At 40.8% G+C, this 13,331-nt stretch overlaps 1 protein-coding gene across 3 annotated transcripts in view; it reads right to left on the minus strand.

Annotated features, from left to right (window-relative positions):
- The window catches only part of gria1a (glutamate receptor, ionotropic, AMPA 1a), a 60,882-nt gene that overhangs the window by 12,207 nt on the left and 35,344 nt on the right, over positions 1-13,331 (minus strand). For all 3 annotated transcript variants that reach the window (XM_085938704.1, XM_085938687.1, XM_085938696.1), the window contains exon 11: positions 12,798-13,243. In XM_085938704.1, coding sequence (XP_085794830.1) covers positions 12,798-13,243 — 446 coding nt within the window. The remainder of the gene's footprint in view (positions 1-12,797; positions 13,244-13,331) is intronic.

The raw sequence follows: 13,331 nt of genomic DNA on the forward strand, positions 1-13,331 counted from the left end.
GTGGTTTATATCTTCATCTTTACGGCTGCACTTTTGTTCATATTCATGACCTTCACTCCTGCCCTTTCGTGGTTGTTGCTGTTTTTTCTTATAGGTTTCAACATGTTTCTGTTCATCATGGCTATTATTTTCCTTCATCTACCCATATGATGTCTGTTACTTATTCCACAAGGGGTTAATCACTTCTTCAAGGCATTACAAACAGTTTTCACCAGTCACGGCCAATGCCTGCAGTATGGCATTACAAAGAGTTTTCCCTAGCCAGGGCCAATGCCTGCGGTATGGCCCTATTTCATTTTCCAACCTCTCTGTTTCACATTTGCTGGTTTTTCATTCATAGACTGCTCTTCTCTTTTCATGTAGCTAAAACCTTCAACCAGTATAAATTTAGTCCTCAAGGACAAAATACAAATCTAAAAGTAAGATTCGATGGTTTGAACATAACCTCCTGAGTCGAATCCCTGCATTTCCTTGCAGTACATCTTTCTATAAGCAGGCATTTTGAACAGCAATGCTTGAAAATGTGTTGTCAAGTGCAATGGCAGAGAGCTGGCGCAATGAAAATGACACATATCTGAAATAAAGGGAGGATTCATGATTGCACCTTTGTGTCAGGGCAAACTGAGTATGAACATGAAGAGATTAAGTTGGAAAAGAGTGAGAGTAAAATGTGATCATTTCAGATGCTTTTTTGATGAGGACTAGATGATGAAAGCGCAGCCAGTGGAGACATAAAGTTTATGGCGAGGCTTTGAAAAATGTAAATGTGGAGAATATGGAGCCGTCTGCAGTGTGTCTGATTATATAAGGAATGTCCATCTTAGCTTCCGAGACTTCAATGTGAGGGAGAAACAATAAAAACATTTTCCTGTCACTTCTTTCTAAAAAAAAAAAGTCTCGTACTTTTCCTTCCAATTTGCATGTGATTATAAAACAAATTACTACTATGAAAACTAACATGCAAAATGCCAAATAAAACATTTTGATAATAACAATGTTTAAAGCAGTGATTAATTGGGTGTGCCCTGAGGAAATGATTAATTTGAACTAAAATGCATTATTGTTTAAAATCTATGCAACTATACATGCTTTATATTGCCAGTACTAGTAAAATTGCCATATTGGGATATGAAGGTCTTTAAAAAAATATCTTTCACTTATTTTGGGGCGAAATTACATGTCAAATGTACGAAAAAAATGTTAACACTTAGCCTGGCATGTTAGGCTCAACACTCTACCAGTGATTGGGTCTGCTGGGGTGTCGCGTCAAATGCATTTTCTGAGGGGGGGGGGGGCAAACTTGAACAAACTGACAAAGAAACCAATCAGCAGAGTGGATGTCACATAAAAGAAAAAAGAAAACATGTCGACTTTTGAAATAAATGTTTCCACTTCCGTCAGCTGTTGAGGTTTAATTGCCTGTTCTGGTTCTTGAACCTGATTTATTGCAGTATGATGTGAACAAATTATTGTTGCTGGCGTGCCATTTTGAATGAGGATGGACTCCCGCCACCAAAGAGTGACGTTGCGCACTTCGCCAAAAATACCCGACTTTGATTGGGTGGTTCGTTTTGCACTGAAGCTGAGCCACAGTGAATGGGATGGTTTCCAGAATCACTTATTTATTGGGTGTGGCTTGCCAGGGTAATCGCTGCTTGGTATCGGTGACTACTCACAAATTGAGTATTGGTCTGACAAACAAAGTAGTATTGAACATCCCTTGTATAAATGAATGCCTTTCTGACAGTGCCAAACAAAACTGAATGCTCTTTAAAAAGGCCACATTGTACAACAATTTTCTCATTAGATTGCGCTAAATTGTTGCCAATGAATGTATGCTATAGGAAGACAAATTTCCACAAATGCACACTATCATATGGTAAATATAAAGGGAGGATATCCTATGAGCCGGCGGAGTCTGCGGAACTGCTACGATTCTGCTGATTGAAGCACAGAATATGATTAACACTTTTGGGGAATGCAAAAACAAGTGGGAGAACAGATCCAACGAGGGGGTGGCTTGCTTGAGAGACAGACAGGCAGACAGAGAGTCTGAGGGAGAAATGACAGAGATTAAAAGTAAACTCCTGCTGCTGCTGGGCTCTGGAGATGCCAGGAAACAGCTGTCTAATCCTTTTGCTTCAATTGCCCTTTTTCTATCTTGTTCGTTCCGATGTTCATCCCTGCATCCACCCACAATTTCCTCTGTGCCCACCTTTCCTTATTTGCTCATGTGCCGGAGTGCTGACAGGGCTTTGTTGTGGTCCACACCTTGGCACAGACAACTGAGGCATTCAAGTGTGCACACACTTGGTCCCACTTGGAGTGTGCTTGCAAGTAAGTCACTGCGAGAGAACAACCAGGTCACTATTTCCATTCTGTGTGTGTGCGTGTGACAGCAGTCCTCCATGCTCAAAGAGAAGAGCACCTGGCACACCCAGACCTGTTTGTTCCTTTTTGTTTCCTCCCAAGCCCATTCCACGGAGCCTCACTTGCTCTCATCAAATATTAGTGCAGCAGCGGCCTAAGAGCCTTGGTAAAATTAAGCTGTCTCATTACTGTAAGGGAACACCTCCAAGTAGGACTGTAATTTCTTAGCCTCGTAACAGCTATGATTAATCAATTATTCATTATGCCTCTTTCTTTTTTTTCTTTTTTGAATTCAATTTAATGTCAAAAAGAAATGATAATGGAGGAAGAGCTCGGGTACTGTTTATGCGAACACAGCCGTGGACGATAAAGGCTGAAATGATTAATTGATAACTCATTTGGAAGGCATTTCATATAATCAAAGGTAGTGAATTAGGAATGTTAATGGCAATAAAAAAAAAAAAAAAAGCTTCTTGCTTCATGTAAGTTAAAGTTATGAGGGGAACATTCTGGCCTCCAGCTGCCAATACAATTTGTGTCATACCAAAACGGTTCACCTATTATCACCCACATGAAATATGTAGCTTCATCTTTTCCCCATGCCATAGAAAGTCCTCATTTGTACAATATCCAGTGAAATGCAAATGCAATAGGTGGTCGCTTTGAAGTCCAGCACTATGGGAATACTTTCTTCAACAACAAAAGCCCTGCAGGTACAATGTATGTATGTCAGAGAGGTTCAAGGAGTGGTATAACAAAAGATGCATTTGAGACCAAAACTTCAACCATCAGTCAGTGTGGGCCAGACGATCAACCAGAATGTCTACAAATTTCCTGTGACGTTTGCTGCATTTAGTGTATGAGAAGAGGCAAGAGTTGTGGCAGGACAACTCATGGCTGCTTCACCATGACAACCCACTTGCGCAGTAACCTGAGTATGTGACAGTTTCTAATAGAGTCAAACATCACCGCGGAGGAGACACCTCCCAACTCATCCGACCCCATTCTGTGTTTTGTCTTCTTTCTGAGGCTGAAGGAGGTCAAGGCACCCATTTTGAAGAAGACATCAAGATGACAGTGATGTTGGAGCTACGCAGGATCCCAGAAAAAAAAATCCTCCTTGTGTGCATGAAGGTGTGGTAGAGAAGTCTAAAAAAATGCGTTAGACTACAAGGGGATAACTTATAAAAAAAAAAGTAATTGGATTGATTAATAATTGGCAATTGTAATTTGGATTTGGACTTTCAGACATACATTGGAGACGTGTGCTCAGTGTTTGTGTTCCACTGCTGCAAGAAGAGATTCAGCAATTGACCCGGCCAGCCTTTTCCATCAGATACATGGTAATAACCAGTGACTAATAACTCTTGGAAGAGCATAGAAATTAGCCATATTACAAACAAATTTGGAAGTAAAGAGATTTAAATTAGAACAGAACAATATTAAGTCATAGTGTGACTTAAAGGCAATTGTATTCCTCTGCTGTGGTCCAAATATTATCAGACTCTGAAATGGCACGGCGTAGTGGTTTGGGCCACACAATGCTTTTAGTGCTTAATGAAGTGAAGTTAAAGTTGCACTTAATAAAGTTTTTCTCTCTTTTTGTTTCTCTGAGGAATGTAAGACCATTAAACAAGCTGTTGTTGTAGAGGCAAAGTATGCAAATTATTGGAAACAGTAATGAAATTAAGTAAGAGTTAAGAGAGCAGGCTATTTTGCTTGTCTGCTCGCATTTTTAGAATTATTATATCCCAACGAAAGCAGGGCTTTTATTTTCAAGACCACACTAATCAACAAACTTGAGCTGGTACGATAAATAATGATTTCATAAAGATCCCCTCCTCTTACCATTCTAAGGTCAATATTAGCATGCTACTGCTTAGAAAAACAGAGTATGAAAATATTGCTGCCAGCATGCTGCAGCTGCACCGAAACATGGTAATAGCATTTGTTTTCTTCAGTTATATGCATGAAATATGACAGATATGGGCTGTGCACGTATACTGTTCAACTTTTGTCATCAGGGCTGCTGTCTTTGGCTCCCAGTGAGAAAGAGCCAAAACAACAAAATATCAAAATCATAAAAACACATTACCATTATGTAGTTCACTCATGATATGAAATAATCAGGAAATTAAAAATGTAGCTGTACCATTGTATTTTCATACACTAGGAGAAAAGCTTGTACTGCTCTTCGAAGAACATCTTACTGTTGCCATGGTAGCCCACTCTGCACTCTAAACAGCACAGCTGAGCTGAGAGAGTCTTTAGTGATCTAATTTTTCTGCCTCGCTCTCTGCAAGTCCAATAAGAGCAACCATTTCCATATGTGTGACTGAATTTCCATTACTCCCATTAGGTCCTCTTCTTAAATCAGTGGCTAACAGATGCATGATTGACTGATAAGTCATTAACATGCCACCACAGTTGATTGCAGCAAAACCCAGTGCTGCCTTAAACAAGAGTGTGACTGTGTTTTAAATGCAGATTAGATATAGTATCCCTCTCGAAAGGGACACCATCTTTGTGAAATCCCTTTGGAGTTTGTATATCTGGCTTATGTGCCGGACTGGTTTCTGAGCGAGCGTGCATGTATGATCACAAGTTGTGTGCATGAGATTTTTTTTCAGATAAATAAAACACAAGTGACACTGAGAACCAAAATGAACTCTTTGTATGAATAAATCATTCCTCCCCAGACGCTATGACAGCAACTCATAAATGCCACTATTATGCAACTCGGTGAAATGTAACTCGATCTCAAATGTTAATTATAATGATACTAAAAACGATAACAGTTGTGCATACTGAGATAATCAATTCCCTTGAATGAAAATATCGTTTGTGCTTCTCAATTTACTGCCAGGCAGTAACCATAACTCATATTGTTGTCTCATATAACTGTAACATTTTTGTGGGTTAGTAACTTGAAAGAAATCAGCAGCAGGTGAAATATGAAAAAACAAGATTGAATATTGTAAGTAATCTCAATTTGGTTACAAATATATAAAGCAAGAGAGTTAGAGAGAAGGAAGAGAGGTAAAAGCTACCCATTAATGGTGAAACATCCACCACTTATTTTTGATTAGTACTGTGATTGTTTCTTCATATATGAAGAAAAACAAAAGTCATGAAAAAGATGACCATGATAAAACATCATTGTTAGTTGTGTATATGCAGTTCAATGAGGCAAAAGTGCATTTTAATAGATTCTGTAATTGTGCAGTCAACCATTCAAACATTCTGTTTTGTTTTTATACTGTCAATGGACGAAACACATCTCATTCTTATGGCATAATAAACCTTTAACAAAGCATGTGCTATGTATAAAATCAGCCCATCAATCAGTGAAGTAGAGCTTTACCTGAATAAAACACTGTAAAACCTAGTGATGGGAAAGCGAAGCTTTAAGATGATTCGTGAACCAGTTGTTGTATTCATTGAGCGCTCTAGATTGCACCTCAGGGGTGAAAGCACACTGACTTGCTATTTCTCAAACGCTTTTCTTTCAACTAACAGTGCTATCGAGAGGAGAAAAAAAAATGTTAAGCTTCATTTCCCCATCATTAGAAAGCCTCTGTTCATTTAAAACATCTAACAAATAAGTTCTGTGATACCCACACATTTGTTATAGCAATGTTTATCCCAAACAAAACAAACAAACAAACAAACAAACAAACAAACAAACACACAAATGCATGAATGAATAAATAAATAAACACACACGCACACACACACAAACACACAAACAAACAAACAAACAAACAATCTCACTGAGTTGCACAGCACAACTGAGCACACATTTCACCCACGTAAAATGGGCCAAATCTTCACAAGGCTTCTGCTGTTAACCAGTCTACTGTTATTGACTCTTTATTTTTTATTTTTTTAGCTTGCTGTAGCCCCAGGTGTTGACAATTCAAGGCCCTGATTGAAGTGTGATGGTGTGGAGCAGCAACACTATCACTGGAAAAACAAGGTTTGTCATCATTAAAGGCAATCTGAATGCAGAGTGATAAGGAAATCAAATTCTTGGCACGCTTGGACATCAGGGACAGTGCCTCTCCATTGGCATACCGGGGGACCGGAGGGTGTGTTCCAACTCTAGAGGAATCACGCTCCTCAGCCTCTCTGATAAGGTCTATTCAAGGGTGCTGGAGAGGAATGTCCATTTGGAGGTATAATTTCAGATTCAGGAGGAGCAATGTAGATTTCGTCCCGGCCGTGGAACAGTAGACCAGCTCTACAGCCTCGGCAGGGTCCTCGAGGGTGAATGGGAGTTCGCCCAACCAGTCTACATTTGTTTTGATGAAGGCAATTAACCGTCTGCCTTGGGAAGTTCTGTGTGTGTGTGGGGGGGGCTTCGGGAATACGTGGTACCAAATGTCTTGATAAGAGGAGTTCGAACCTTACACAAGTTGTGTCAGAATTTGGTCTGCATTTTCTGCAGTAATTCACATTTGTTTCAGGAGAGGGTTGGACTATGCCAATGTTGGACTTTGTCACCAATTATGTTCATAACCTTTATGGGCCTATCTACCCTCACCTATGGTCACAAGCTGTGGGTCAAGATCACGGATACAAGTGGTAGAAATGAGTTTGTGTCCGGGCTCTCCCTTAGAAATAGGGTGAGAGGCTCAGTCATCCGCGTGGGACTAGGAGTCGAGCCACCGTTCCTCCATGTTGAGAGGAGCCAGATGAGGAGGTTCGAGCATCTGATTATGATGCCCATAGACCTCCCTGGTGACATGTTTCAGCATGTCCCACAGGGAGGACCCACTGATATCTGGCCTGAAAATATCTTGGGATCCCTTTAGAAGAGCTTGAAGAAGTGGCTGAGGAGAGGGAACTTCCCTGCTGAAGCTGCCGTCTCCGCGACCTGAACCTAAATAAGTGCTAGTTGGATGGATGGATGGATGGATGGATGGATGGATGGATGGATGGATGTTTCTGCATCATGTGAAGGACAATTAACTTGCTTGTAGTTAGTAGTAATGTGTAACTACAATACCTCTTATTCCAAGGTGTTTTAAACTAACATGTAAAAACTAAAAATATGATTAAAAACACACTGTCAATAAAAAATATTATGGTGTACATATAACATGTAAGAGAATATTATTATTGAAAAATTTGTCATTGACTATGGCTGGAGTCACCCTTTCTAATTAAGCTGAGCTGATGTCAGTGCATCCTTGAAGGCAAAGGTATTGCTCATCCATCCATCCATCCATCCATCCATCCATCCATCCATCCATCCATCCATCCATCCATCCATCCATCCATCCATTTTCTGAACCGCTTTGTCCCCACGGGGGTCGCGGGCGTGCTGGAGCCTATCCCAGCCGTCATCGGGCAGCAGGCGGGGGACACCCTGAATTGGTTGCCAGCCAATCGCAGGGCACACAGAGACGAACAACCATCCGCACTTGCACTCACACCTAGGGGCAATTTGGAGTGCTCAATCGGCCTACCAAGCATGTTTTTGGGATGTGGGAGGAAACCGGAGTGCCCGGAGAAAACCCACGCGGGCTCGGGGAGAACATGCAAACTCCACACAGGTGGAATCGAACCCGCACCCTCCTAACTGTGAGGCGTACGTGCAACCCAGTGCCCCACCAAGCCGCCGGTATTGCTCATTATTTTTCTAAAAAAGTTCAAAATTCTGGGTTCAAGTTACAATTTACTGCAAGAATATAAATGAAGAAGCTGAGGATGGTCTTTTTTTCTCCTTCTTGTGGTGGTAGGTGGGTTCCAAGAGAAAACATCAAAAATAACTCATGGATCACATGCCATGCTCCCAGGTTACTAGTGATACAGCCGTTACCGCCAGGCAAGACTGTGAGTGACAGAGCTCATTAGTTTCAGTGTAGGGTTATAAAAGTGGAACAATGCAGATAATGTAAGGAAGTGGGGGGAGGTTTGCAGGACACATGCATGATCCCACACGCAAAACGGGTTATACTAGGCTCTGAACTGGGACCTGAGGGCCTTCTGGGAGAATATGAAGTTGTGTTGTCAAATGGCTGGGGGACCGGGGGGTCAGGGTTAATGGTAGTAGTTTAGAAAATTTGACTGCGGGTTTGCCTTAGGATGGCACCAATGACCATGCATTTTATGTTGCATACATCACATACAATGCATGTTAACTGTATATTACAACATCTACGTATGTGTTAACGTGTGAATGTCTTTAATGGGACAAGGGTCACATAAACACACAGGCCAAAAGGGGCACAGTGGGTAATCGTCTGTGTGGAGGCGGGCTTTTCAATTCAGCTGAGCTTCACTTTGTTGACATAGCAAAATACTACATATCCCCACATGACAATAATAAAGTCATTCTCTTGGCAAACAGAGGTGAGCAGGTTTAACAAGAAAGTGATTCAGCCATGAGGGGCAGATGGAAAGTCTACTTGAGTCATTAAAAAACAAGCTCAACTAGTGGAAGAACAGGCAATTAGATGGCTGGAGAGACAGACAGAAAAATGGACATGGATGGATGGATGGATGAAGGATGGATGAGGGATGGGTGGAGGGATGGATGATCAGTGGAGGTGTGTGTTTGTGAAGGGCATTCAGCCATCTGCAGAGATAAACAGAAGGAGGACCCAACAGCGTGGACTGTGGCCTATGGGAAGCCTGAGTGACAGTGGTGACATTTAGAAAGAGCACAGTAGACTGAGAATAAATAGCAGGAGCAGCAGTGTCTAATAAACAAACATGCACACAAACCACACACATTTGTGTACCACGTTAGTGTTTGACTATGTAACACTGAATGCCTTCAAGCATGTGTAAATACACTCATCATACAGTATAGCAACACACACACATATGCACACAAACGTGCAGTCAAGGGAATTAAGGAACACAATCTCCAAGTAATCTAAAACAGAGACAATGTCCAATACTGTTTATTGGCCTTCAGTCTCTGATTAAATTTAACAATGGAGAGCTTTCTCTGAGCTCAATGCACCCAAAGAACATTCTGTCCTTGCCTATTAGAGGTAATTGATCAGTGATTTGCGAGCACCGACACGCACATCGTAACTACAGCCGACATTAAATATGTTAATTTTTCAGGCTGTGCGAGACGTAACATACAATGAAAAATGTAGGGATGGAAAGAACTGACTCAGATTACGTAGAATTTAAAGGTATTCCTCTTTTGCTATTGTCCTTTTCTATATTTTTTAGGGAAATATTCGTGTTCATACACTGCATCTACTTCAATTACGTACATACTACGTCAGATATAAAAAGTGTACACGGTCCTGTTCAAATGCCAGGCCTTTATAACGTAAAAAAGAGACCAAGTAGCTTTTTTCCCCACCAACAAAAACTAACAAACATCACTAGTAATTGAACAGGTTCAAGGAATATACAGACAAGGTTGAAGGACTAATGAACAATTGAAATGGCAGTCAGTACTTGCACAAAATATGCCCATTCTGAAAATAAATAAATAAATAAATAAATAAATAAATAAATAAATAAATAAATAAATAAATAAACGAAAGATGAGTCAAACTTCTTTGGGATTCATCTGAGACAATTTAATGTGAGCAGGTGTGCGTTGACTAATCTAATATGAGTATGAAAAAGAATGGCTAATTCTTAACACAGCCTCATGGAGGTATTGAGTGGGCAGACTTGTCCAACCGGTTATTTGAGTTGTTTATTTTTACTGCCCCTCGTCACCTGATCCACACACAAAAATCCATTGAGTTGTACAGGTTATATCACATAAATGGTGGAAAAGGCTTTGAAATGATTTATCTTGGTCTTATTCTCATAACACAAACCCTGGTATTTGGCCTGGGGTATTCCGACTTTTTATATCCTCTGTAGATTTTGTCACTTTGAAGCATATGGTCATTCAAACTGCAACTGGGAAGTGAGCTCCTTTCCTGTTTGTCTACTTTACTGAGATCAGTGTAGAGATAAACCTAGATATTCAACTAGACATATCAATATTATTATTATCATAATATTATATAATATATATATACAGTGTATTTTCCCGACTATAAGTCGCAGATTTTTTCATAGTTTGGCTGGAGGTGCGACTTATACTCAGGAGCGACTTATATATGAAATTATTAACACATTATTATTTGATCATTAAAATATTACTTCCTTACTAGTATATCACTTCACATGTTATTTTCACACTACACCGCATAAGAGCGCTCTAGGCCTGTGGAATAATTGGAACTGCCACTGCCGAGTCTGACGTCAGCGCCGCATTTACTTCCAGAGTCAGTGGAGTTGTTTATAAGTGACACAGAGGACAAAGATTTTGATGGATTTAATGATTCGGGCTCCAGAGCTCTGGAATGCCCTACCAATGGATATTAGAACTGCTACCTCAGTAGAAACATTTAAGACACGTTTAAAGACATATTTCTATGATATGGCCTTTAATTACCCGGAGTGGCCAATTCGGCTGGAATTAGTTTTTGCTCCCTCTCCCCGACCCCACTCCCCCCACCCCTCCCCGGCTGGGGAGGTGGTTAGGTGACACCCAAGCTGACGGCGGCTATCTAGATTCTCGTGGACCAATTCAGCATGAGGGAACTGCAGCGGATGACCCTCCTAGAGGACACTGCCAGGACAATCGTAGGCACCTCCGACAGCTCTTCGCTTTGGCCTGGACAGCCACTTTTTGATTTCCATATTATCTATTTTATGTGCCCTCTTTGCATCCATTGCACCCTGGTGATCCTGAAAGGGGGATCCTTCCATCTGTGGTCCCTTCTCAAGGTTTCTCATTTTTCCCCTGGTAGGGGTTTTTGAGTTTTTCCTTGCCCTTTTGGGAGCCCAAGATCAGGGGATGCTTTGAGAATAATTGTCAATTGATTGTCTATGTGAAGCCCTTTGAGACTGCTTGTGATTTAGGGCTATACAAATAAACTTGACTTGACTTGAATGATTTGGAGTGACACAGATGGTTCGATAAACTTATTTATGTTATAGTTATTTGAATAACTCTTAATATGTTACGTCTCAGTTCCTCTTTTATGTGTTTATGTAACGTTAGCATACCGTAGTAACATTTAGACAACAATGGGTTTGAACCCAAGCGACCACAACCAAAAGACTTTCTCCACCCCAAATAAAATAGTCCTAAATAAGGGAAAAATCCATGGGATTTTAGCCTCACTATAGTGAAGAGCTGACAAGTAACATCGAAGACAAAAGCTTACAACATTAGACTAGATCTTACTGAGAATACTCCTGCAAAAATAAACTAACACTTCCATATTATGCACTTGTGCGCACAGGGAAGGGCTTTGAGGAATGAATATTCGAGTTTGTATAAATACAGACAAAACCAAAACGATAATATTTTAAATCTTGCAAGAGGGCTCATCATGCTTAAAGGGGCTCCATTTACACTCACCCCTACGAGTGAATGAGAGCCACGCTAACTAAAGTAACTGGGTCACCCAAATGTTTAAGGGGAGGGCAATTCCCTCAGGCCAATACTAAGCGAGGTGAAACATTCACTGTGTTGATATTCTAGCACACATGGCAGTATGTGGCTATCCTGCTATATTGGACACAACTGCATCTGCTGTGTTTGAATGAATGTCATACTTGTTGCTAAACAATGCTTCATCAATGACACACACTTTCCAAAAGCGTAAGCATAACAATCAGAAACATGTTTGTGTGCATGTAATAAGAAATGAAAGGGACAGAAAAAGGATGGCAAAATTGTACCTGCAAGATACTTGGCAGTGAAATCTGATGTATTCACTGGCGGCACCGAGACGATAAAACACCGAGCATGAAGAACGAGGTAACGCCAGACATATATTTATATTTATATTTATCAATTAAGTTATCATATCAAATACATAGCTAGTCTGGCATTTGCATTTATAGGTCATGTGTTACCTGAAGTCATGTACTTCTTACTTTGTAAGGTTTTAAAAACAATTGCCAAGCAGCAAGTAGATCAGTTTTTCCCATCTCATCAAAACCTTAGAGAGCAATTGGCATGGCCTTCATTGTAGATGGATTAGACATACATATATCCAATTTTGTATTTATAAATAATGCACATCCGTGTTAATGTTTAAAGAGACAAGAAGCTCCTGCCCTATCCTCAATCTGCTAGGTCAGACTCACACGAACAGTGATAATACTAGCATAATCCTCTCCGGAAAGCTCAGAATGTCGACCTAAGAGTCTTTAATTTCAGACACTTAATGAGATTTTTAATTGGTGACCTTTGGAGAACGCTTTCTTGCCACTACGTATGAGAGCACTAATGAGAGCAGAGAGAACATTCAATACTCCCATCAGGATCTGTCACTATTGTCTTTCAAAGAGTTTGAGTAAATCAAAAGTTCAAATAACCGGTTGATCAGTTTGAGTGACATGCAGTGATCTAAATGAAACAGAGGTCTTACCGTGGTGAGATATCACAGCCTTGCTGCATGAAAGCCCCCAGTGAGAACCAAAGGGAGTTGAAAATGCCAAACTCATTGGTCTGCTCCGGACTTTGCTGGTTGGAGTTTGCTTGGGTCGTTGTTTGGCCCTGCTGCAAACCGTTGGAGCCCGCCGCCTGAGTAGGGCTCTGTGGCTCTCCTCCTTCCTCGTAGTCGTCTGCGTGCCACTCGTAGGGGCTGAAGCGACTGACAAGGAACAGCACCACGCTGACGCCAATGTAAGCAAACACTATGCACATCCAGATCTCATAAGCCAAGGGGTCCAGAAACGAGAACACTCCGGGTTTGGATTTGGTGGGTTTCTTGATCATGATAGAAATGCCCAGAGACATGAAGGGCTTGGAAAAGTCGATGACTTCCTCTCGAACTAGGGTGATGGTCAAAGGAGCCACAGCCACGTCTGCTTTCTGAGGGAGAGAAAATTCGCAATGCATATTTATTCTCATCGATTACAACATTGAATTACATTGTATTTTCAATACACAACCCCTAATA

This window comes from Syngnathus leptorhynchus, chromosome 2 (assembly GCF_054491065.1).
Source record: "Syngnathus leptorhynchus isolate UIUO chromosome 2, UIUO_Slep, whole genome shotgun sequence".
Lineage (NCBI taxonomy): Eukaryota > Metazoa > Chordata > Actinopteri > Syngnathiformes > Syngnathidae > Syngnathus > Syngnathus leptorhynchus.